Source organism: Phalaenopsis equestris, unplaced genomic scaffold (genome assembly GCF_001263595.1).
Source record: "Phalaenopsis equestris unplaced genomic scaffold, ASM126359v1 Scaffold000600, whole genome shotgun sequence".
Lineage (NCBI taxonomy): Eukaryota > Viridiplantae > Streptophyta > Magnoliopsida > Asparagales > Orchidaceae > Phalaenopsis > Phalaenopsis equestris.
This window is the reverse complement of record NW_018165040.1, coordinates 2,359,628-2,387,213: the sequence shown is the minus strand read 5'-3', so window position 1 is coordinate 2,387,213 and position 27,586 is coordinate 2,359,628. Positions and strand designations below refer to the sequence as shown.

General features: G+C 38.2%; 1 protein-coding gene across 1 annotated transcript in view; it reads left to right on the top strand.

Moving 5' to 3' along the window:
• Positions 1–27,248, top strand: part of LOC110029635 — a 32,243-nt gene extending 4,995 nt beyond the window's left edge. The window contains exons 2-6 of the mRNA XM_020732013.1: positions 20,428–20,585; positions 23,312–23,370; positions 24,576–24,601; positions 24,936–25,323; positions 26,413–27,248. Of these exons, the coding sequence (XP_020587672.1) occupies positions 20,428–20,585; positions 23,312–23,370; positions 24,576–24,601; positions 24,936–25,323; positions 26,413–26,872 (1,091 nt within the window). The 3' untranslated portion in view covers positions 26,873–27,248. The remainder of the gene's footprint in view (positions 1–20,427; positions 20,586–23,311; positions 23,371–24,575; positions 24,602–24,935; positions 25,324–26,412) is intronic.
• The last annotated feature ends 338 nt before the right edge of the window (positions 27,249–27,586 follow it).

Here is a 27,586-nt window from a genome sequence, read left to right as displayed (position 1 = left end):
CCTATGTGGCCTCCTACGAATCCAAACAATGGTGGGCAACAACTATGTGGTCTCCTACGAACCCAAACAACGGTGGGCAACACCTATGTGGCCTCCTACGAACTCAAACAACAGCGGGCAACACATATGTGGCCTCTTACGAACCCAAACAGTGACGGACAACACCTATGTGGCCTTCTACGAACCCAAACAGCGGGGGCAGCACCTATGTGGTCTCTTATGAATCCAAACAACTGTGGGCAGCACCTATGTGGCATCCTACGAATCCAAATAGCGGTGGGCAACACATATGTGGCTTCCTACGAACCCAAACAACGGTGGGCAGCACCTATGCGACATCCTACGAATCCAAATAGTGGTGGGCAACACCTATGCGACATCCTATGAATCCAAACAGCGGTGGACAACACCTATGTGGCCTCCTACGAACCCAAACAACGGTTGTAAAGGCCAAACATTGCTTACAAACTTTCTTATCACTCCAAACAGCAGCTATAAAGGCTAAACAGTGCTTACAAAGCTTCCTATCACTCCAAACAGCAGCTATAAAGGCCAAATAATGTTTACAAAACTTCGTATCACTCCAAACAGCAGCTATAAAGGCCAGACATTGATTAAGAAGTCTCCTATCACTCAAAACAACAGCTATAAAGGCCAAACATTGATTACGAAGTCTTCTATCACTCTCAACAACAACTATAAAGGCCAAACATTACTTATGAAGCCTCCTATCACTCCCACAACAGCTATAAAGACCAAACAGTGCTTACGAAGCCTTCTATCACCCCCAACAACAGCTATAAAAGGCCAAACAGTGCTTACAAAACCTCCTATCACTCCCAACAACAGCTATAAAGGCCAAACAGTGCTTACGAAGCTTCCTATCACTCCAAACAACAGCTATAAAGGCCAAACATTGCTTACGAAGCTTCATATCACTCCAAACAACAACTATAAAGGCCAAACAACGCTTACGAAGCTTCCTATTACTTCAAACAACAGCTATGAAAGACAAACAGTGCTTGTGAAACTTCCTATTACTCCAAACAGCAGCTATAAAGGCCAAACAACACTTACGAAGCTTTCTATCACTCCAAACAACAGTTATGAAAGACAAACAATGCTTACAAAGCTTCCTATCACTCCAAACAGCAGCTATAAAGGCCAAACAACACTTTTAAGCCCCTCCAAACAACAGTTTTCAAACCACTAAATGCTACCTGCATCTCTTCCAAAACAACAGGTGAACCAACCCCAAGAATATGCATTTAAACCTTCCCCAAACAATGTATATTATGTAGAGAAAGACTTCAATTTTCAAATGTGCAAGTATTCGAGTGAGTTTTAATATGAAGAATAGGTTTCAGGTGAGTGGCAAAACGTCAATGTATGTAGCTTTCCAAACAACTCAAGCAACAAGACATCTATCAATTACGTTTGGCCACCACCTTCAACAGATGCAGCGAACTGCTTTGCATTTGTATGTATAGCCTCAATAAGGTCCATTAAACTTATGTACCGACAGCTTCATAGTGAGGTAGAACACCAAAACTATAATGCAGTAAATACGATCGTCCAACCTAACAACCTAGACCAACAACAAGAATGCATGCATGTGGAGAGGATTCCATTTCAAGTTTATGTAAACAATTTGATAGCCATAAGATGCAATAGTTGGAAGAATATACCTGGCCTTACCTTTCTTTGACAAAGGATTGGGAGAGTGAGGTAGCTGGTTGCTGGCTAGGAGCCGGCTAGAGTTTCGATCCAATGAGGCCAGTGAGCGTCTCGGGTAGGGGAGCATGTCCTGTTGGCTGGAGCTTCGGTTGTCGAGAGAAAGTGGCGAGTGAGGGGCTCTGGTGCGGGGCTTCGGTGTGGAGCGGCGGCGAGTGGGAGTTTGGTCGAGAGTAGGGATCTGAATCCCTAGCGAGGAAGAGACGAGCAGGTGGGGGGGGCTCGGCGCAGAGAGGAGTGTGGGGGGATCGACGCAGAGAGGAGCGGGTGAGGAGAGAGCGTCGATTGGTGTGTTATTGAACGCGAGAGGGATGCAAGCGAGGGTTTCGGTGCGTGAGGCAGAGAGGGCGAGGAAGGAGCAGGGAAAAAGGGGAAGCGGGAGAGAGAGCTGGCGAGTGAGCTCAATGCAGAGGCGAGCGGGAGAGCCAAATCGTGCCCATCGGGGAGGAAGAAGGCGAGTGTCCCCATTAGAATAGGAGCGGGGCCAAATTAATCGAGGGAGCGTTATCGGGCCGTTACGTGAAGTAATTGGCAAGGAATTAAAGGACTTCCATACGCAGGGGAGGTTCAATTGGAAAAAAATTAACACCTAATATATTTAATTAAGACATTTAAATCATTTGTTTGAATTTTGAAATTTGAAATTCGAATTTAGGTGAGTTGGTGCTTGGCCCGTGCTCAGCCCGAGTCCAACCTGATTCAAACCCGAATTGAACCCGAGTCCAATTTGGGTTGAGCCCGGGCCCGCGCACAATTAATTAAAAAAATGTGCATCGATATCCGTGTTAGTTGCTTGCGTGCAAAATCATAATAATATGAGTTTCTTCCTAGTTAAAGTTGATGTCCCAGACGCATCCGTGTGGTCCGTCTCGTCATCCGGGGTCATCCGAACGATTTCGCTGACGTGCAAGTCAATTCAATTCAAAATCATGTGGGGTGCGATGCGTGCGCAAAAATGCAGCGTTATCGAGTGTTCGGGTCGCAAGTGGTTCCCTAGAGACTGCTCTTATTAATTTAGGAACTCGGCTCGAGTTTCATATATCGATCCTAATCAACTCAACGGAATGCCAAGGATTCGGGACCGCCCATGCGAGACTCGAAGGAGTGACGAGGTGACTCAAATTTTCTAAATGGTGTGGGTTCGGTACTAGTCCTCTATGAGGGTCAAACAAAGAAAACCTAAGTCTAGACCTTAGGCTCTAAGGAGAGAAGTAAAGACCTCACTCAAAATGAGGTCAACAAATGGATCCCCAATAGGTGTGGTGTGCGAGACAAGCACACTGCACGTATTGGTGTTAACCGAAGCGATCAACAAAACCAAAGAGTTTGCTTAAATATGGCTACTTGGAGCAGACTGGATGTCAAACTGGCAATCGAACTCAAGTTGGGGTTTCCACTTGAGAATCCCAGCTCAAGAAGGCTTTCATTAGAGAGATAGAGAGTTTCCGCTGGGGATTTGTAGGTGTGTTTTCATATTGTGATTGTGAGTTTGAGATTCAAAATTTGCATGTCAATTTGGTTTGTTTTCGTGTTGTGTGGAGACCTGTGGAAATGTGAGTGTAAAGATCTGTGACATTGGGTGTTGGATTTCACAGATATTGTTGTGAACACCGTGGAACTGCGAGCGTAGATGTTTGTGAAAATTTATGATGCAAGAAGTTTTTTGGAAAAAATCAGAATCCATGGATCGATTCAGACATGTAGTGAATGAAGAGTCAGAATCCTCGAACTGACTTTGGAAGATTGTGAATATATAATCAGAATCCTTGTATTGACCTCTAAAATGTACTGAATGAAGAACCGAAATTCTCGAACTGACTCCGAAAGATTGTGAATGTAGAATCAAAATCCTTGCACCGATTCTAGAATGATTGTGGATGTATAATCGAAATCCATGCACCGATCTGGAAATGTAATGAATGAAGAGTCGAAATCGTCATCAACTCCGGAAGACTGTGAATGTAGAATCTGAATCCTTGCACCGATTCTGAAATGTAGTGAGTGAAGAATCAAAATCCTCGAACTGACTTCGGAAGACTGTGAATATAGAATCATAATTCTTGCACCGATTCTAGAATGATTGTGAATAAAGAGTTGAAATCGTCGCATCGACTCCGGAAGATTGTGAATGTAAAATCAGAATCATTGCACCGATCCTGAACCGATCCTGAAAAATTGTCAATGTAGAATCAAAATCCTTGCACTGATTCTGAAATGTCATGAATGTGAGAAATTTATGGGTGGAATGTGGAAAAAATTATGTAGAAGGAAACAAAATCCTTGCACCGACTCTAAAATGTCATGTGTGTAGGAATCAAAATCATTGCGTCGACCTCAAAATGTAGTGTGGGAATCAAAATCATTGTATCGACCCCAAAATGTACTGAATGTAGAATCGTAATTTATGCACCGATCCTGGAATATCATGAATGCTGCAAATATATGAATTTGTGAGAAATATGCAGATTGGTGGGAAAAAAAATTAAGATTTGTGGGTGTTTGTGGAGGAATCCTGTAGTGAGTTATGTGGCAGTGTATGAAATTTTGTGGGAGTCAGAATCCTTGCACCAACTCCGGAATGTCACATATGTGAGAATCGAAATCCTTGCATCAACCCTGGAATGTCATATGTATGAGAGTCGAAATCTTTGCATCGACCGCAAAATGTCATGTGTGTCGGAATCGAAATCTTTGCATGTCATGAATGTAGAATCAGAAACCATGCACCGATCCTGGAATGTCAGTGTGTGTGGGAATCAAAATCCTTGCATCGACCCCGAGATGTCATTTGTGTCGGAATCGAATTCCTTGCCAAAATGTTGTGTATGAGAGTCAAAATCCTTGCATCGACCCCGGATGTAGTGAGTGAGTGTCGAAATCTAAATCCTTACATCGATCCTGAGATGTCGTGAATGTAGAATCGGAATCCATGCACCAATCCTGGAATGTCAGTGTGTGTAGGAATCAAAATCTTTGCATCCCCCCCCGAAATGTGTGTTCGTAGAGAATTGTGAGAATTGTTGTATGAATTGTGTTAATGCTGAGTTTTATCGTGTTGATGTTGATTTTATTGCAAAGTTTGCGAGGATTGTGGAAAATTCATATAGAAAGGAATCAAATTGAGGAGGAATGTCAGGGGACTCACATCCAACCCAAGAGCTGATCAAAGGAGTGTTTATGTGGGAAGAGATTTGGTTCCATATTAATAAAACCAGTCAAACCTCATCCACATGAGACAAACATTTGAGAATGGTGCAGTTCCATGTAGGTAGAACTAACTAAACCCCCGCATGCGAAAAAGAGGACCTAGAGTTCCTGTGGAAGGAAACTTCGAACCGAGAGAAGTGATACTAGTGATAGGTTGAGAGGACTCAACCAGACCAGGTCGAAATTTGAAGTGATGTTAAAAACTTTTGATTTTATTTTATTTTATTTAATTTGATGTTGAGTTTATATTTATTTTGGCCGTGTTTTGGTTTGATCTTTGTTTATGTTTTGTGAGTTTTCTTTTTGTTGTCTTGTTGTTAGGATTTGAACTCTGTTCTAGACAAGTATGACATCGGTGCTTTTAAGGACAACATTGTGTTTAAACACCACGATGTGCAATACTTCTTGAGATATTATCCGTTGATCAGAGAAATATATAAGAATAACTCATTCTTTAAGGTACTATCAAGTACACATAAAGATGTGTTATTTTTAAGGACATTACAGCTCGAGAGGCTGTAACTTTGTAGCTTCGTTGTAGCAGTCGTCGTTGTTTATCACTGGTTTTGTAAAGAATGCTCACATTGTCTTTGAAAAATTGTCTCGACATTTTTCTGATTGAGGTTGGAGTTGAATTTTCTGATGTTGAAAGATATTACTTCAGGGTAGAATTTTCATTAATTTGCTAATATTTAGTTCTTTCTTTCTGGGCCTAAATTTCTAGGTCTAAGCAGATTTCAAAACTTCTGCTCATGTGATCAAAATATTTTTTATTTTCCAAAGATATTTCTGAGTCAATTAATAGTCAACCAAAAGACATATAATCACTTAACTCTTTTCAGAGTATAACATCAGAAGAATTTTCTTAAGGGGACTTTTCAAGCTTTATTGATTAGGGGAGGATCCATACACCAATTTTTTGTCTACCTCAAGCTTCTTCTCAAGAAGTTTTTCACATAACTTGTCTTTTATGTTTCATTTGCTATTCTTTTTTTTTTTTGCTGGGAGTTATTATATCTGGTGGAGCACGTTTAATGATTTTAAATGTCTAAGCTCAGACGCCAATTTTTTGCTTTTGTGCCCACCTCAAGCCTTTTTTTTCCTCCTTTTTTTTAGGGAGATTTTCACATACTCCTTTTTTGTATCATTTTCCTTAGCTCCTTTTGTTTTTCAGAGAATTACTATATCTGGTAGAACATATTTCTTTTAAAGATTTTAAATGTCCAAACTCCCCTGCTCAATAATCTTCAAATATTTCTTAAAACAAATTATGAGATATTATAGCTCATTCTAAAGTCAGGACCTAGTCACTTGACAGAAGATTAAAAGACTTGTGATATCCTTAGTCGATTACTTGTATTTTAATCACACTGTTTCATTTTGAAATTCACTTAGGACCCAGCCCAAATTCTTTAAAGTGTAGGACATGGTCATTAGAGCATTAATTTCATTATTCACTCAAGCCATGATCTTGTCACTACATCAAAATATTTATTTTGAGTCACCCATTTTTCGATTGAACTTTGAACGTTTGAGTTAAATGTTTTTTCTTCTTTTCATTTGATGTAAAATTGTTTGCAGAAAATGAACAACAAAACATTCCTCGTTTTGAATGATGTTTGAAATACTGATAAACTCAGAATAATGACAACTCCTTTTCTTTTCTTGTTTTATTATGGTGGGGAGGGTTGGGTCCCACTGACAGTAATCTTGCATGATAACTCCTTTTTTATACCAATAGTAAAAATCAAAATAAAGGTTCTACTATCCCTTAATAGGGAAGAGGCTTCGAACTTTGTATGGTAGCTTGTACCTTGGAAGTTTGAATATGGTTTGATATTTTCTTCGAAGGCTCCACTCGAACTGTGTTCCCCGCTTCGTCAGTTGCGTAGGGGTCAAGCGAAACACTGGGATCAGTCGAAATCATATTGATAGAACCATCTCCAGGTTCCATCAAATACTCTTTTGGGATTGCTATGTCCCCACTCTTAAAGTTTCTCTCAAGAAAATTCTTGAAGGCGAAACAGTCTTCTATAGTATGGCAGAGTAACCTGTGATACGGGCAGCGCTGAGGATGATCCTTCTTGCTGGCCTCTTCTGGGTTGGTCGGCACCGACAGTCTGAATTCTGGTTTTTAAAGTTGCGGAACATCTTCCCCACTGAGTCATTCTTGAATGGATATATCTTATTCATCTGTTCTGTCATTGTCAAAGACAACCCTTTGTTTGTACGGTAAGACCTCTGCTGACCATGTTGCTGAGGCTTTTCGGCATGTATGTGCATTGGGCTGTCTTTATCAACTGCTGGCACTGTTCCTTACTTCTTTTCAAATGTCTTCACCGGCCTTATCGGTTCTTTCCATAAATCCCGACTGTTTGGCCTCTTCTTGCAGATTTCCGGTCTTGGCAAGTAGTTTTTCAAATGTTTGAATTGTGAACCCCTTAAGCATAAAGACCACTGAATCGTGGATGCTCTTCAGAAGAATCTCGATCGCGTGCTGCTCCTGAAGCGGCGGTTCGCACTTCATGCTCAAGTTTCTCCATCGCAGAATGGATTCCACCAAAGTTTCGTTCGGCTTCTGTTTCTCTACCACAAGATCACCTACGGTAATGTGGTGTTGAGCCCCAACGAACCGTTTAACGAACATGTCTTCCAATTCTGCGAATGTTTTAACCGAGCCGTTAGGTAATTCTTCGTACCAATCAAAGGCTACTCCTGAGAGACTACTCACAAACTAACAAAAGAACATTGCATCACTACCCCCCGCGTTGCAGCAGCTTGCTTAGAAGTGTGCGACATGCTGTCGGGGCTTTCCGGTCCCATCAAAGGTCTTGAAACGGTGGTACGAAACCCTTTGGGTATTGTACAACATCAAACTTTTCTGGGTAAGGTCTACCCTTCATAATCAATGCTCCTCCCTTTGATTGAGTTAGGGCTTCTCTCACCTGTCGTTCAACCATATGTTTGATTCCTTTCTCTGATATCATGTTTTGGGTTGACTCATTCTTTTCATCCGCAATGTGAATGATTTCTGGTTGGTTCACCTCTGGAGATGCTATCGGCGGTGACTGTGACTGTCCTTGAATAGTGGCCATAGCGATCATCATTTTCTCAACTTTCTTTTCGAGGCGTTCAATTTGTTCGTCACGTTGCTGATTGACCCTTTGAAACTCATCCGCGACGTTCCCCTCGGTGTGTAGAGGAGCATCGCGCGAGGATGATGTGGCTCTAGTCTCAACAACGTTGATTTCTGTGAATTCTTCCTCCATGTAATCTGACAGATCATAGTCTTCATCATCTGTATACTTTTTTCGTTCTTTGGATAACTGCGCAATGTCAGCTCTGAGTCTCTCCAATGTAGCCTCGATCAACTTTCCTTTGATAACTTTAAGGTCAGTTGGAGGTTTTTTATGAGTGTCATTTCTTTCCTCGAGTATTGGTGTAGTCGTGTGGAAGTCAATTGGAATAATTTGGTCAACTGAAATTATATTGATAGAACTTTCTTCAAATTCTGTCAAATACTCTTTCGGAATCGTTATGTTTCCGTGTTGGAAGTTCGGCTCGAGCCACTCTTTGAAGTTGAAGCACTTTTCTATGGTATGCCCAAGCAATCTGTGATATGGGCAATAATTAGGTGGATCTTTCTTGTCGACTTTCTCTGGTTTCCTTAGCTCTGGTAATCTGAATTCAGGCATCCTGATTTGATCCAGGAATATCTTCGCTACTGCTTCTTTTCTGAAAGAATGTACTTTGCTCAACCGATTGATCGCAAATGGACCCTGTCTTTCATCCATTCGGTGTGGCCCCTGCTGGGATGACTGTTTGCCATGTTGCAGGTCGTACTGCTGCAAATGTTGCTGATTGTAGTGTTGGCTATGTTGTGGATGCTGGTAGATCTGTCGAGGCAGCTCGACCTGAATTTGTATTGACAGCTTGCTTTTATCCTCCGTTGTTACTCTCTTAGATTTCTCTTTGAATGTCGTCATTGACTTTGGACTATTATGGAGAGATGACAACAGTATTGTGATAGCAATCCCATAGACTCCATCCTCTCCGTAGGTAGGAGACAACTGGTGAAACCAACTCCCCATGAGTAGAGGTGAGGTCTCACGTAATCTTGTCTTATCCAGTAGGAGGGCAGTGTCAGTAGTAGACAACTTTGCGGCTTTCATCTTCTTGATCCTTAGAATTTTCTGGTTGTGCCTCATTTCCTGTGTCTTGGCCAGTTGCACGGACTTTGAAGTGGACAATCTCGTATACAGAAAACGGAGAGACAAAATCATCAACTGACTCTTGTTTATACATAATCTCCTTTCCTTTGTTTAGCGGAGTGACTGGAACAAAGGCGATGAATCCAATGATAGAAGCAAAAACAATTTGGAGAGCAGTTCTAACGATTTTGGCAGCAGACTTTATAGCAACAACATAGTTCTTTTCAAGCAATACCCTCTTCAGAGGGGGAAATTACTTAGCAGACTTCAAGTTAAACTCGACAACAGTCTCGACAGTCCTGTCTATTTCAGAATTCATCATTGCGACAACAACATTCCCGAATTTGACTTCAATATCATCAAATCCTTGTCCAAACTTAATGACAACCAAGTCAGACAACTCGCTCTTGCTAACAGCAAACTCCATTCCGGTGGCGAAATAAAAGATCAACTTTGGAGAAGACATTGTCTCTGGCATTTCAAGAATTTTCGGAAGTCAGTAACGTCCCGCGCCTTGTAATTTCAGCAAAAGTACTCATGTTAACGCACTTGTCTTATGAACTGGGCATCCTTTGAAATTTATTCATGTGAATTTTGTTCCAAATTTTGTATTTTGCTTAGTTTAAATGAAGGATTGTGAAAGTGAAATTCCGATTCAGCTTGTTCACAACAAGCCAAACCTAAAGATGAATGAAGCGTAGGACCCGATCTGTTTGTCAAAGGGGTGACGACTTCGCATCGAATTCTCTTCGATAGACCACTCACAACATACCACACACCTATTGGGGGTCCAATCCGCACTAAGCCCTAAAGGTTCCAGAACCCTTATGTTTAAGGATGTTTAAACAGACGGCTTCAGAACCCAAACGAGTTGACTACACTTGCCCAAGAAAGAAATGAGCGAAGTATGCCAACAGAAGAATGGTAGTCTGACCCATGATGGACATATGCACACTATCGATGTATGAAGACAAAACCTTCTGATTAAAAATGGAGAGAGGAACTAGTTCTCAGCGGAGTCGTCAGAAATTGTCTTTCAACTTTTGGATGGATTTTTGAAAATTATTTTTAAATGTAAATTTAATATATAAGAGGTATATAGTTTGAGTTTTGAAAGTAGCGTGTTTTAATTTTTGAAAAATGAGACCAAATAAATCTCTTTCGTCAAATAGTTTGCATAATCGTGTCCGATACCGCGAATATTGCACCTTCCCGAAAGATAAACGTATATCTCGGCGATTGACCCAATCCTGCAAACTAAGAGATTTGTGACATCCGTTTGGTTTGTGAATCTTTTATATGTGACCGACAAATTCCTCTACCTAATCTAAATATCAGATAAGTTTATTTTACATGAGTTCCAAGTTTCCTATAGAGGCAAACCCCTATAGTTAATTATATCACAAATAATGGCGGTCATTTGAGAAAATTCTCGATAATGGTCAGATGTACTATTTTTCAAGAATTCAAACTTTAGGTTTTTACGGCAGAACGTGGAAAACAAGTGGGAGTGACTCAAATAGGAACAGTTATTTTAAGGAGTTCAAATGAAGGAAAAAGTAGAGGATGTCACAGATAATGAGGAGAAATCTCAGTGACTTTCCAAATTATCCTAATGTATGGCTGAATTTTGGAGACGGTGTTATTTAACTGTTTAATCCTGTCAATTTTATTATTGGGACTTACATTTGCATAATACTCTATTATACAAATTGCCCGCAGAGATAGGATGACTTACGACATACCGGACGACAACCTCGAAGCCCTAAGGCGAGTTAGGACTTACGCTGCACAACATGGTTGTACAGGAGCCTAAAGAGGGTGTAAGGATTTACGTCGCGTTGGGCAACTTTTTTCGAAATCCTATGAGTTGTTATTTAGACTAAAGAGAGATTCTTGAAGAAGACTCTCTTGTTGCTCGATCCAAGTTTTTTGCCGTGTTGCCCACAAAACTAGCTCCAATCTCCTCGTCGAAGTAACAGTCCTAAAGTCTAAAGTTCAAAATGTTTTACAAGTTGTGTTTCAAGTTTTGGTTTTGTTGTCATTATGGGGGTTAAAGTTGATTAGAGCGATACCCTCGTTCCAGTGCCACTATTTTTTTTAAACTTAGCTTAAACGAGTTGTGAAATCCATTTAAACCAGAGAGATTTCGTTAGTAACCGTGAGTTACCTCCTCCAAGGGACTCCTGTAAATTCAAAAGCATGTGTTATGTTTTTGTTTTTGTTTTTTTGGTTTTGAAAATATTGTTTACTTTTTTAAAATCATTTTGTTTTGAAAATAAAATTGCAATCAGTGTCTGCATAATATGTTAGAGATCGAGTAAATTGCAATGGTAAAACAACAACAAATAAAATGTATCTGTGTACGTGATGTATCTGTTGTTGTTATACCTGTTGTATGTTTAGCTCACAAAGCATTGTCGATCGTTTTATTTTTTTTGAAAAGATATGAAAATAATTTAAAAGGAAATATGATTTTTTTTAAGTAACATTTTAATTTAAAAATAGATGAGAACAAATGAGTCTCACATTTTAAATAGTTTGGATGACTAAACACGATATCACAAGTAATATACTTATTCTGAAGAATAAACTTATCACTTGTAGTAGACTCAATTACCTAAACAAAAAAATTTGTGACATCCGTTTGGTCTGCGAAATATTTTTATATGAGGCTAACAAGTTCTCCTACCTAATATAAGGATTAGATAAAGTTTATTTTACCTGAGTTCCAAGTTCCTTATAGAGACAACTCCCTATAGTTAATTACATCTTAAATGATCGGAGTCACTTAAAAAAACTCTCGATTAAGATCAGTGGTTTTATCTTTCAGATTTTAGAGTTTATGTTTCCAATTTTGAACATGGGAAAATCAAGTGGGAATGACTCAAAATAAAAACAGTTATTTTAAGGAATCAAAGGAATGAAAAGTAGGGGATATCACGGATCCAAGGAAAACCCCGGTGACCTCCTAACCATCATATTGTTTGGTTTTATGTCTTTGAAATGATGTTATTTAATGTTTAATCCTGTAATTTGTTTTAGAATTTAGGACTTATATTCGCACACTTATATTCGCACGATATCTGATCGTGCAAATAGCCTAAAAAGATAGGAGAATTTACACCGTATCGTACGGTAACCTCAGAATCTTAAAGTGTTAGGACTTATAATTGCACAACAGGGTTGTGCAAAAGCTTAAATGTGATATGTGTGGGTTTACGCTGCGCTAAGCAAACTACCTCGAACTCCTATGGGTTATTTTTTAAACTAAAGAAAGTGATCGGTGATGTGAATGATTTTGATGTCGATAATCCATCTTGAAGTTGCTCTTCTAAATTTCCTTGTTGTGCTGCCCACGCTGTTTGCTCCAAGCTGTTCGTCGTAGCACCTCCAGGTTTGATGTCAATCCTATGTAATCACTAGGTTTTTCTATACTAAGGTATGGTGTGTAACAAGATAATGAAGCATGCAGTATAGAGGAAAAAGACAGTAGAATGTACAGTAAAAGGAAGATGACAATATAACATGCTGGGAGAACAGTTAACTTGCTAGGAGAACAGTTCAAACCTATATATTTGAGAGGTCTGTTGCTTCTTTAAGCTAGCTAGCATTCACTGTATAAACAAAAGAAACGTTGCTTGAAAAATTCGAGAAAATTGACAAATAAATCCACTTACGAAAGCCTCAGAAAAATCGACGAGTAATAATTTAAATAAAACTGTCAAAATCTAAGGAAAATCCAGGAGAAAAGACCATGGGTGCTTTGTCCAAAAATTCCATAAAAAACATGTGAAAAAGTTCTAAAAAAAGGGAACTGAAAAGAGGGGACCGCAAGCACTCCTCGGGTCGGGGCTAGACTCAAATATATATTTGTATTCGAGGGACGTCGAAGGCTACTCGGTCACTCGGATGTATAAAGTTTGATACTTCACTAAAAGAATGTTCTACTAAACCTAAATTAGGAGGGTACACCTTGGCCCATAATTGGTAATAAACAGGTGGACAACCAAGTTGTGAGATATATTTAAAATTTTTTTTTTTGACACGCATATGAATTTCAGGCATATAAAAGGAAAGTTGTATCAATTTTTGTAGTGAAAATATTTTATAAAACATTATATTTGTTCTTATCAGTTTTAAGAAAAGAATAGTTGTCCACGAGTCGATTACACCGTCGGACATAGGATCACAAACAACCTAAGAAGGTACGAGTCCCCCTCTAGTCTTATGTCGGTGAATGATACTTTCATCCTACAGTTCATCAGGTCCCATAATTGAGTCCTGGTGTTGTAGGATGAGATATCATTCTGCTCTACCACCGGCGTGCATTTGTCATCATCGCCCTACGCCCCAAAACAAAACCGACCTACTTGCGACCTTGCTTGATGGTTTCACACATAACAAAAGGCTATACATGAGCACTTATGTATCGAACATAAGCACAAAAAACCGAACCAAGAAGCAAGAAAAAAAAAATAAAAATGAGGATGAGAGATGAGAAATTGATCCACCTAAAAGATCGAAAGACAAGAAGGGTGAAACAATCCTCAGAAGAGAGCCTAAGATCCTTAAATTAATCCAGAGGATATCATTTTTTCAAATTTTATAATTGGATCAACGCTGGAAGGGTATCCTTTCCAATTCTTGTTTCAAATAAATTGAAATGAGCTCAAAACTGATACTATATCCATGACTCCATCCCTTGTATACAGTCACACGCCCAATCCTGGACCTCAATGTGATATTTATATTATCCAAACTTTCATTTTTCATTTCCGAACACTTCTCCAAATAACAATGTCATAAATCTTCAAATCCCTTCATGAATTTAATTCATATAAGCTTTATAATTTCTCAAAACAAAAAATTATTAAAAGCCTTTCACATATCACAAAGATAGGAAAAATTAATCAGTAGAGGGGAGGAACACCAACCTGAAATAATCCATGAAGAAATCATCAATTAAGGCTCACGGATAAAGGGGCAACAAGAGAAAACTCCCACCCGAATTAAACTCCAGCTAAATACAACATGAACCACAACAGTAAGGGTCACGGGTAAAGGACAACAAGAGGAAGATATTCATCCTTTAGGCTCACGAGCAAAGACAACAAGAGGAAGGCCATAAAGGCCATAAACATCAAATAAGACTCACAGCCAAAGCAACAGAAAAGGAAATCACCATAAGTAGCACAATTACAATGTATTTGATATACATAAGAGAGTGAATGGACAAGCTATTATAGATCATTAAGATCGAACCCATTTTCATCACACAAGGCATGATAATAAGTTAATTTACTTGTGCCAAACATCACCACATATAGATAGATATCGAAATCGTGAATTTTTGGACGACAAACTTGATTACCAATAAAAATCTCAAGAGGAGGAGGCATTAAAAAGGAGGCCCCAACCAAACCAGCCCAACAAAAGTGTCAAACCGAGCCCAAAGAATAGTCCAAGCAGTAAGAGATTCAAGCCAACATAAATCACTAAAGGGTGCCCAAACCGAGCCCAAGACGGGGGCAAACCGAGCCCAAGACGGGGGCAAACCGAGCCCACGGAATGGTCCAAAACAGTAAGGGATTTCAACCAACATAAATCACCAAAAGGAGCCCAAACCAAGCCCAGCACAACGGCAAGCCAAGCCCAACACAGAGGCAAACCAGAAAATAATATCGAGCATTTACCGATTCCAAATGATCCAAAACCAAGACCACCAAATGAGCCAAAAACGGAGATTAGTTTCCAGCATAGTTCATCTCAAAAGAACCAAAACCGAACCCAACAAATGGGTCAAAACATGACCAAAAATTCCATTTGTAATTTGATTCAAAAGAAGCCCAAACCGAACCCAACTCATGGGTTAGAGCAAAGACACTAGCTAACATGAATTTAGCTCAAAAGAGTCCAAACCGAGCTTAATACATGGGGCAAAACAGAAAGAATGTTTCCAGCTATAATTTAATCCCAAAAAGAACCAAACTGAGCTCAAGAAAGAGGCAAACCGATCACAGCACAGGGGGCAAACCAAGCCCACTAAAGGGCCAACCCGAGCCTAGCATATGGACAAACCAAGCCAAAAAACCAAGCCAAAAAACCAAGCCCCTCATAGGGCTAAATCAAACCCAGCAAATGACCACAAGGACAAGCCACCACCCAAACCATTAACCAAGCCACCAAACGACTTCCAAATTATTAAACATTTTCAATACTTAAGTTTGAATAAAGGGAGTAGCAGGAAGCAAAACCGAGCCCAGTATAAGAGGGCCAAATTGAACTATTGAAAGGCAAAAGCTAAACTCAAAACAAGGGTTAAGCCAAACCACCAAGAAGAAGCTAAACCAAACTCCACCAAATGGGCCAAAACAGAGAAGATTTTCAGCATGAATCCAACTCCAAAGAGCCAAAACCGAGGCCTTTAAATGGGCCAAAAGAAAACAGAGAATATTTCCAGCAAGGATCCAACTTCAAAGAGCCAAAACCAAGCCACTAAGAATCAGATCCCACAAAACATTAAAACCCAAAATTTACATCCAATATACATATACTTCGATCGGGAACAGGCAACAGGAAACAGAGAAGCGTAGATAGGTATTTAAAACCAGCATTCCAAAGTATCGAAACAACTTCCAACATGTATTTGAACAAGGATAATAATAATAAAAAGCCTAAGAATTAAATCTCGAGCCAACATTTCTTTTAGCATGTGTTTCAAATAGACGGCTATCATCTCATGACAACCATTAGAATGTTCTAACATTTCATCTATCATGCATTTTTTAGCAGAAAAAGGAGAAGAATATCCATATTATGCTTCACTTTTATTAATTCTAGCAAGTATCCATGCTTAAATCTCAAAACAAGCCTAAATCTTGCTTTCACATGCTTTTAAAGAGCAAAGAAGTATTTTTTTATATGTCATCCGAAATGTTGCAAATTAGAGGAAGGAAGATAAATACCTCTTAATGCCGACTTAAAGCAAAAAAAAGTAAGACAGATCCAATAAAATGCCTCCTAAAAAAATCTTCTTCCTAAAAGCTTCAAGAAGTAGCAACCAACAAATCTTTTAAACTCCCAGCACAAAAAAAAAAAAAAAACTAGCCAAGAAGAAATTTCGACAGGACCTTCCTCCTAAAAGCTTCGAGAAACAGCCACCAACGAATGCTCCACTCCCAACGCACGAAAACGTAGTTTAAAAAGGATTTTGACAGAATTTTCTTTCCTAAAATTCTTTCCTAAAAGCTTCAAACAGTGAAACCACAACCTCCCTTTCACTCTCAAAATTTTCAACAATCCAGAAAAGTGTTTTATGAAGCTCTTTTATAGACAGAGAAGAGAGGGGGGAACAACCATCTACCACCGCCTCACTGCCGAATAGAACAGGGATGAAATCGTCATAATAAAAAGGGAGAGCGTACATCCTCGAGAAGGAGAAAGGTCGGCCAACTCGCTCCCCTATAATTGGAGAATCAAAAGATCGAACGACTACGTGAAGAAGGGGAAGAGACGGAAGAGGAGAAGGTGGCCGCGTGGATCTTCCACGAGAACTAGGGTACAGATGAGAGGGAGCCGAGTCGAGCGCAACAGCTGTTCGAGCCACGGGACGGGTCGAACGAAAGATCAAATGTGCGGGTAGCGGTGTAAATAGGGTTTAGGGTTTAAATTAAATTATAATTAGTGATATAATTATAAAAATACTAAATATTTTGAAAAATAAAATTTGATCTGTCCCTTTTATTCGTGTGTCATAGTATATCGAAAATGGATGTCATTTCTTACTAAAATTGGTGTCTCAGACACGTTGGTGTAGTACATTTTGTCGTCGGAAGTCGTTCGGAGAAGTTTGTATTTTCACCCATCATTTAAGCTCAGTTTTAGTTCGATCTTGTGCAACGTAGTGAATTTTGTGCATTTTGTGTATGTGTGTGATGATGAAGTCTTGAAGAGGTTTTCCTAGGGTTTGAGATCCTATTGAGAACATTTTCCTGAGTCTCCACATGATAGCCCTTAACCGCTCGTCCATAAGACGATGTTTTTGAGACAATTAATGATAGATATCACAGGAAAATAGGAAATGACTGAAATTTCTAAAAAGGGTGGGTCACAATTCTAATTTTCTAAGATGATCAATAGGAATCCCTAGAACTAGATTCTAGGGTCTTTTTAGGAAAGGGTAATGACCTGAAAAATGAGGTCAACAAACATACTATAATTTGCAGGAAATTTTAATAAATTGCACAGAAAAGAAGAAAACAGTAAGCAACATAACAAATCGTAACAACAGCTAGGAACTCCAAACAAGTGATCCTAAGGTTTTCTAAAACTTCGGACTGCAACTAGCGAGCTAGTACAGTGATCCTACAACCTCCTACGACTCTGAGCAATAACTAGCAAGTGTCTATTGTGATCCTACAACTCCGGACAACAACTAGGAACCTCAAATAACACCTGTATGACTTCATGCGAACCCAAACAACGATGGGCGACACCTATGTGGCATCCTACGAATCCAAACAGTGGTGGAAAACACCTATGTGGCCTCCTACGAACCCAAATAGCAGTGGGCAGCACCTATGTGACCTCCTAGGAACCCAAACAGCGGTGGGCAGCACTTATGTGGCCTCCTACGAATCCAAACAGTGGTGGACAACACCTATGTGGCCTCCTACGAACCCAAACAATGGTTATAAAGTCCAAACATTGGTTACAAAGCTTTTCATCAGTCCAAACAGCTGCTATAAAGGTCAAACAGTGATTACAAAGCTTTCTATCACTCCAAACAACAGCTATGAAGGCCAAACATTGCTTACAAATCTTCATATCACTCCCAACAGCAGCTATAAAGGCCAAACATTGCTTACAAATCCTCCTATCACTCCCAACAGTAGCTATAAAGGCCAAACAATGCTTACGAAGTTTCCTATCACTCCAAACAACAGCTATAAACGAAAAACAACAGCTTTAGAAGGCAAACAATGCTTACGAAGTTTCCTATCACTCCAAACAGCAGCTATAAAGGCCAAACAACGCTTACGAAGCTTCCTATCACTCCAAATAGCAACTATGAAAGGCAAACTGTGCGTACGAAGCTTCCTATCACTTCAAACAACAACTATAAAGGCCAAACAACACTTTTAAGCCCCCCCACAGCAGTTTTCAAACCCCTAAATGCTACCTGCATCTCTTCCAAAATAACAGGTGAACCAACCCCAAGAAGATATATTTAAACCTTCCCCAAACAATGTATCTTATGCAACGAAAGACTTAATTTGTCAAATATGCAAGTATTCGAGTGAGTTTTAATATGAAGAGTAGGTTTCAGGTGAGTGGCAAAACGTCAATGCATGTACCTTTCCAAACAACTCAAGCAGCAAGACATCTATCAATTACCTTTGGCCACCACCTTCAATAGAGGCAGCAAACTGCTTTGCATTTGTATGTTAAGCCCCTCAATAAGGTCCATTAAACTTATGTACCGACAACTTCATAGTGAGGTAGAACACCAAAATTATAGTGCAGTAAATACGATCGCCCAACCTAACAACCTAGACCAACAACAAGAATGCATGCATGTGGAGAGGATTCCATTTCAAATTTATGTAAATAATTTGATAGCCATAAGATGCAATACCTGGAAGAATATACCTGGCCTTACCTTTCTTTGAAAAAGGAATGGGAGAGTGAGGTAGCTGGTCGCTGGCTAAAAGGAGGCCGGCTAGAGCTTCGATCCCGTGAGGCGAGCGAGCGTCTCGGGCAGGGGAGGATGTCCTGCCGGCTGGAGCTTTAGTTGTCGAGAGAAAGAGGCGAGCCGGGGGCTCTGGTGCGGGGCTTCGGTGTGGAGCGGCGGCGAGTGGGAGTGTGGTCGAGAGCAGGGATCCGAATCCCTGGTGAGGAAGAGACGAGCAGGTGGGGGGGCTTAACGCAGAGAGGAGCGGGCGAGGGTTTTAGTGCGTGAGGCAGAGGGGGAGAGGAAGGAGCGGGGAAAAAGGGGAAGCGGAAGAGAGAGCTGGCGAGCGAGCTTGGTGCAGAGGCGAGCGACAGAGCCGAATCGTGCCCAGCGGGGCCAAATTAATCGAGGGAGAGTTATCGGGCCGTTACGCGAAGCAATTGGCGAGGAATTAAAGGACTTCCATACGCAGAGGAGGTTCAATTGGAAAAAAATTAACACCTTATTATATTCAATTAAGACAAATTTCAATAATTTGTTTGAATTTTGAAATTTGAACTTCGAATTTAGGTGAGTTGGTGCCTAGCTCGTGCTCATCCCGAGTCCAACCTGAATCGAATCCGAATTGAACCCGAGTCGAACCTGGGTTGATCCCGGGCCCACACACCGTTAATTAAAAAAACATTCATCGATATCCATGAAAGTCGCTTGCACGCGAACAATATGAGTGTTCTTCTTAGCTAAAGTCGACGATCCAGACGCATCCGTGTTTCGTTTCATCATCTGGGGTCGTCCGGACGAGTTCGCCGACGGGCAAGTCAATTCAACCCAAAATTGTGTGGGGTGCGATGCGTGCGCAAAATGCAGCGTTATCAAGCGTTCGGGTTGCAAGAGGTTCCTTAGGGGCCGCTCCTATTAATTTAGGAGTTCGACTTGAGTTTCATGTGTCGATCCTAATCAACTCAGCGGAAGGCCGAGGATTTAGGACCGCCCATGCGAGACTCAAATGAGTGACTAGGTGGCTCGAATTTTCTAAATGGTGTGGGTCCGGTGCTAGTCCTCTAAAAGGGTAAAACAAAGAAAACATAAGATTAGACCCTAGACTCTAAGGAGAGAAGTAAAGACCTCACCTAAAATGAGGTCAACACACTTTTTCTCATCCTATCCCTTTCTACTGTTCAAGATTGAGAACTAATTTCCTCTTAAAACCAAAATTTGACCTCCCTTTCTTTCTCCCCTATCTCATAAGCCTTTTTGGTGGGTGCTCTCTCTCTCTCTCTCTCTCTCTCTCTCTCTCCACACCCCCCTTCCCCCTGCTATCCATCTCTCATGTAGGATAAGGAAGAATAACAATAGGTTGAGGGTAACATAAACATAAGTTGTTTAAAATTATGCGGAAAGGAGGTTTAGCACTTCTCCCAGCACAGTTGGAATGAATGGAGAATGAAGATTTATAAAGTTATCTATAAATATTCATGTAAGATTAACTCTGATGATGGTGATGAATTTTATTTTTATGAATTTCCGTCATTGTCTTGATTTACGGTTCTTCCTGAAATTTCATTATTTTATTGACCATTTTCTTTATTATTGGTTCAGATTGTATTGGTTCGGCTTTTAATGCTAAGGGAGCAATGCAATGCCCTAATTGCAGGAAAATTGAGAAAGGCCACTGGTTATATGCAAATGGAATTTGTCCGTCAACTGATTTCGATATTGATGGCTGGATCACTGAGAATTTTTATGATTTAGAACTGGTGAGTTCCATATTACAATGTTATTGATTTGAGATGGACTACAATTAGACAATTAGCAATCTTAAACTTCTAGGGAAATTTACATACGCAGCACACAATTCTTTTGTATTTACATCTCTCACCTATACTTTCATATCTACATCTCTTTGACGCGTTAAACCTATGCATGAAAAGGTATATTTCACATTTAAATAGTGTTAATAGCACTATTTTTGATGTGACATTAATGAGCTGATTGCTATGTGTTTAAATATGAAAGTTTAGGTATGAGATGTGTAAATACATAAGAATTGTGTGCTATGTATGTAAATGCCCCAAAATAGATGCTTTTATTTCTATATGGCATTATTTCTTCGTAACAATAACATTGTTGAAATCCTAAATGCCTTTAAAATCACCAGCGTGATCTTTGAATAAAAAAAAAGTTTAAAATTGATTTTGGTATAATTCTTTACATACACAAGAGGCATTTTTAGAACAATATGAATTTCTTATTTTTTTTTGTTTTGATGAAAAGTGAATTGTTTATTTTTTACACATATAACACCTAAACTTTACTTTTTATATTTATACCACCCAAACATTTCATATCACATAAAAAAAACCAATATCCAAACTTTTAAAATGTGAAATACACCTTTTCATGCATGGGTAAGGTGGCGTATATGGAAAAATTGAAGTTTAGGTGTTAGATATGCAAATACATAGGAATTAAGTGTTATGTATGTAAATATTCCTTTTCTTTCTTTATTATCCTGGAAATCTTTATCTTTAGTAGATAACCATCATTTACAATGTCGAGTGTATGCTCATCCTTAAATAATTTAGACATAATTCAAGGACAACTTCATAGCCTGTTGCACCGTTTCATTTTATGAATCCAGACACATTCTGGAGTTATTAAGCACATTTTGCACTCAGCTCCTCTAATTCAAACATATTCTAAACCAACCTTAATTTAATGGCTCTCTAATTACATCTTCACAGAGTTTCTACTATCACACATGGTCAATGAACTTGGTTGTTTGTCTAAACTTATGATTTGTCATTGAATTTTTGGATGTCTTAAATTTCAAATACTATTTATTTCTTATCTCGTGCATAAAATGATGACAAGTCAGAGATATTTTTTTCCTCTACTATTTAGTGATTTACATATGTTTTTAATCAATTAAGTTGGAACTATCCTTTTTTACAGCGATTATTGCATGTGCATGGGAACTAATTGTCAGTCAATGTATCGATCGGATCATGATTACATATAGTATCAATAAAAATAGGAAGATTTACATACATACCACCCAATTCCTATGTATTTACATAATGAACACCTAAACTTCAATTTTTACATAAATAGCTCCTTACCAATGCATTAAAAGGTGTATTTCACTTTTTAAAAATTAAAATGGTGGTGTTTTTGATATGATATGAAGCAAAGTTTGGGTGTCTGATATGTAAATACATAGGAAAAAAAACGCATCACTTTCATATATATCTTTGCTCCATCACACTGGCTATATTACCTTTTGGGAATATGAGAGTGAAAAATTGGAAACCATACTGTACTACTGTCTTATATAACTACTAATTATATGAATTGAATGTTACATTCTATAACTTCTAATTTTGTGAACTGAATATTACAAGAAATGTCAAGGCTTTGTATATTTTCCTTGTTTCTCTTAAAAAAATGAGCCTCTATCCTTTGATATGACCGGACAGTTTTAACAAAATTAAGTTCTTTAAATGCTACATACAAGTAATATTATACTTAGAAGCTTATTTTGGTGGGTATACTTGATTAATTATTAGTAAAATTTACGTACATACGGCACAATTCTTATGTATTTATATGTCTAACACCTAAAGTTTGATATTTACAATCACACCATACCATCTTGATGTCATGAACCTATGCACAATAAGATGAATTTAACTTTTAAGAACTTAGTAATTGTGGTATTTTTTTAGATGATGTTAATGAGTCTTATGCTTGTAAATATGAAAGTTTGGGTGTTAGATTTGTAAATATATAAGAATTAGGTGGCATGTATGTAAATGCCCCTAATGATTATTCAATATGTATACAAACAAATTCTGTTTTATATTGCGGTTTCATTACATGTTTATCATGAAGATTGCTGTATGCTTATTTTTTCTTGTCTGTTTAACTGAATTATAGTCTTTGGTGATATTTTGTTTCCAAGTACTCTTTACATTTTTGTAACATATCGAAGGGTTCATGAGTGATGCAATTCTAATGAAATTTTAAGATTATATTACTTTAGCATTTATTTATATTTCGCTTGAAATCTTAATGCTCTTCTTCTTTCTTATCTGGCTTCATAACATTAAACATGAATTCAAATTTTTGGTAGCATGGAGCTTTTGCAGTATGAATATTTTTGTTGTATATTGTTTAGTACTCACGTAATGTTGATTCTTTCCAAGGGGCACTTAATGCATACCACTAATTCCTATGTATTAACATATATACCACCCAAATCTTTCATATCACATAAAAAATAACGTTATTTCGAATTTAGAAAACTTAAATACACCTTTTCATGCACAGTTAAATGGTATATATGTAAAAATTGAAATAGGTATTGGATATGTAAATATATATAGGAATTGAGTGGTATGTATGTAAATTTTCCTGTTTACAATTGTTTATTGAAGATTTTGATGCTTCATGACGATAATTGTGTTATTTTCTGTTGCAGCCATTTGGTTTTCAGTGGTGCCCTTTCCGCGGGTTTACTCGACTAACAGCATTGTTAGAGTGAGTTCCTTTTGCCTCACTGCGTCGGAAATTACTATTACCGCACATTTTAGTCACAGATTGATTGTAATCAATTTTCTTGTTATTGCACAATGATTATGCGTGGTAATCTTGAATTCTACTTTTATGGAGGTATACAAAAAATAGGGCTATTTACATACATAGCACATAATTATTATGTATTTACATGTGTCACACAAGCTTTGATATTCACACACGTATCACTCAAATCTTTAATATCATGTAAAAAATAACACTATTATCTTTCCTAAAAAAATTATAATACACATTTCATTCATATATATATAGATGCATGCGCAAGTGCGAGTGTAAATACATGAGAATTGAGGAGCATTTACTTTTTACATTATACCACCCAAATTCTTTATATCACATAAAAAATACTTCAAATACACATTTTCATGCATAGTTAAGGTGGTATGTAGGTAAAAATTGATCATTAGGTGTTATATATGTACATACATGAGAATTGAGTGGTATGTATGTAAATCTTTTTAAAATTAATTGGGCGGACTAAAATATGGTAGATAAGTGTAAAAAACATAATGAATGGTTATGTAGGGAACAGTTTTGCTAGCTGATGGAATAGTGCAAATAACTTATATTGGATAAGTGTTAAAAATATAAATACTGGTTATGTAGGGAACTTAAATGAAATTAGATTGAAATGAAAGATACTTAAAAATAAATGTCTCTTGCTGTTCTGCCATGATAGTTTTCTCGGTGGCTTTAATATGCTTTTCAACTAATATTGTATTTTGAACAAATATTTGTGTTGTTTGGTACTAAAACTGATGATCCTTTACAGCATCAATATACCGAAGGAATATTTACATACATATCACTCAATTCCTATGTATTTGCATATCTAACCTCTAAACTTCAATTTTTACATAATATCAACTTCCCATGCATGAAAAGGTGTATTTTACTTTTGAAAGTTAAAATGGTGTTATTTTTAATGTGATATAAAAGATTTGGGTTATAAATGTAAAAAAAGCAAAGTTTAGGCGTTAGATATGTAAATATATCTCAGTGCGATTTTCCCCTGGTCAGGATAGGATGTCCACAAACTGTCATAGAAGGTTTAATGTTTTATTATTTTGCAATTAGTGCTTTATTTTCTGAATCAGGATCACATTGTTATTCCCACAATTTATGTATACCCATTTTATTTTTTGCAGTGATGGAGACTCCCAGCCAAATTCATGTAAATTCTTCATCTTTCTTACTAGCAAATTTGACATATATACCACACAGTTCTTATGTATTTACATTCCAACACCTTAAGTTTGATATTTACATTCATAACACTTTGACGTCATAAACCCATGCGTGAAAAAAGTGTATATCACTTTTAGTCACTTTTAAAAAGTTAGCGATAGTGATATGTTTTATGTGACGTAAAGGTTTGAGTGGCATGCATGTAAATATGAAAGTTTAGGTGTTAGATATGTAAAAAATGTGGTATGTACCAAAATGCCTCCTTTTGTATATCTCATTTTAATAATTTTGTTGTATTTTGCTTATATTCTCCGCTACAGATCATGAGGCATTGGGCAACGGTACATTCGGAGATCTCTCGAGTTCTTCTACGAGCACACATGCTTGTCCTTACTTAGCTCTGCATCATGCCATGAACATGGCTCATTCGAGCACGTCGATATCCGTTCCAGAGAATTCTCTGTTCCATCGGCATCCGACGAATATGGGAGCACAGCCCTCGGTCGAAATGCGAAATCCCCACAGTTTTTCCGCAACTGAGGTGCAAAACTCCAACTGGCCACAGCAGTCGGCCCCGCCATCTATTTCTTTGAATGGAAATTCTGATCATTCTGCATCTCTTTATGGTCTTAGTAGATTATCTAGGAATGATACAAGTAACCAGCCAAGGGTTGGATCTTTTGTGCAAGCACATCCACTTATACATGGGTGAGTTTCTTTTACCAAGATTTTCTTTTTTTTATATATTTTAGGGGCATTTACATACATACCATCCAATTTTCATGTATTAACACAACGTGAAAAGTGCTAAAATAGTCTCATGAGTCTTTTCATGGAACCATTTCAGTCATAGTCTCTAAATGTGTCATATTAGTTTCAAGGCCCTATTAATATAGGCTAAAATAGTATTCACGGAAAGTTATTTAAGCATCTATTAATAGGGTATAGGTACTAAATTGACATTTTTATGGACTCGGGACTAAAATGGATCCCTAAAGAAGAGTCGGATCATTTGACAGTGTGCCCAAGATTTTATTTTTTATAATAATACCACTCAGCTTTTACATAAAACAAAGCATCCACCATTTTTTTTATGCACAGCTAAGAAAGTTATAATTTTGATGTTAAATATGTAATACATAGGAATTGAGTGGTATCTATGTAAATCTTCCTTTGTTTTAAGCATCTTATTTTCTTCTTTATATGGAGTAAATATTGACATGGGTGAGTATTCCCTGCCCAATATTTAGAGGCATTTTCATTCATAGCACCCAATTTCTATTTATTTACATATCTAACACCTAAATTTTAGTTTTTCACATTCATACCACCCAATGCTTTTATATCACATAAAACATATCATTTTAGCTTTTAAAAAGTGAAGTGCACATTTTCATGCCTAGGTAAGGTAACGTGCATGTAAAAATTGTGGTTTAGGCGTTAATTATGTAATTACATACGAATTGCATGGCGTGTATGTAAATCTTCCTTTAGTTTAAGCATCTTATTTTCTTGTCTAAATATTGACATATTTTTTCTTTTCTATTTTAGAGGCATTTACACATACCGCACAATTTCTGTGTGTTTACATATCTAACTACTAAATTTTACTTTTTACATTAAATTGCACCCAAAGATTTGGGTTTGCTGTGTAAATTTGAAAGTTTAGGCGTGAGATATGCAGCACATACGAATTGTACTGATTTTATTAGCACTGAACCCTTTTAAACTTGTTTATGTACCAATTCTTCTTTGTAGATCACCTGATCCATCTATGCTTCTATATCTTTTCTACAGCTCCATGGGAGTTCGAAATGGAAATAATCCTCACCCTAGAAGCCACTCACAAGCTGTTTCTTCTTCGTCTAGCCGTGTCTCCACCTTTGCCCCTGCGAGGAGGCCGAGACCAAGAGGATTAGCTCTTATTTCATCCTCGTCGTCGACGGATATAGGGGCATTGTACGGGTTCTCCGTTTCCAACTCCGCAACGAGGAGCCACCAAGACTCAGATCGGCATTTCGATCGCTACTACGGGTGGGGTAGAGAAAGCTTTACGCCGCTGCCATGGATTCCACTTGAAGGCGAATCACAATGGTGGAGTCCCTTCAACCCTAACCACCCTCCACAAACTGGAAGTTTTGTTCGTAGAGGCGGCAGCTCGGGTGACAGAATTACACAAAATCATTCGGAAAATGGTTATCAGCGGATTCCGTTGCATCCGTGGATGCCGCCACCGCCCCCACCTCCCTATATGTGATGATTAGTTAGTTTAATGGAGGTTTGACATCTCTTCCTCTTCTTTGTGAATATATGGGACCGATGGATGGACTTTTGCGTGCGGATTTTTGAGAAAATTTCGTTTATCTTTCAATGAGCGGCGATCGAATCTATCAAATTCGAAGTCTTTCCGATGTGATGTGATCAAATTTGATTTCGTATCGCGAGCTCTTTGAGCTATGTTTTTTTCTTTTCTTTTTGTTCTTGCTGGTTCTGAAGAACAGAGAGCTGGGTTGTGAGGGCTTTGCCTGCTATTTATTTAGTTGGTTGACAGGGGAACTGAATGCTTATTTTATGATCTGCCTGTTCCATGTATAAATTGGAATTAAATTTAAATTTTGATGTGTTTTCTCAGTTTTTTGCAGCCGTTATGCATGCTATTACATGATAGTTATATAGACTTGTAGAATTAAATTTAAAGTTTGATGGCCTTTTATGCCCTTTGATTCTTGTAGGTCGTAACTGTTTGCATTTCAGTTACAAACAAGAAGTAATAGCGACATTTTTTGATGTTATATGAAGATTGTGCTAAAAATATAAGAATTAAGTTTTAGGACTACACATGTAAGTACATCAGAATTGTGTGGTATGTATGTAAATGCCCCTAAATCTTATGTAATGAGAGTATTCCAATTTTAGGTATGGCAAGAAACTTGTTTTTGGTGTACTACGAGAGCTGATTATATGTTATAAT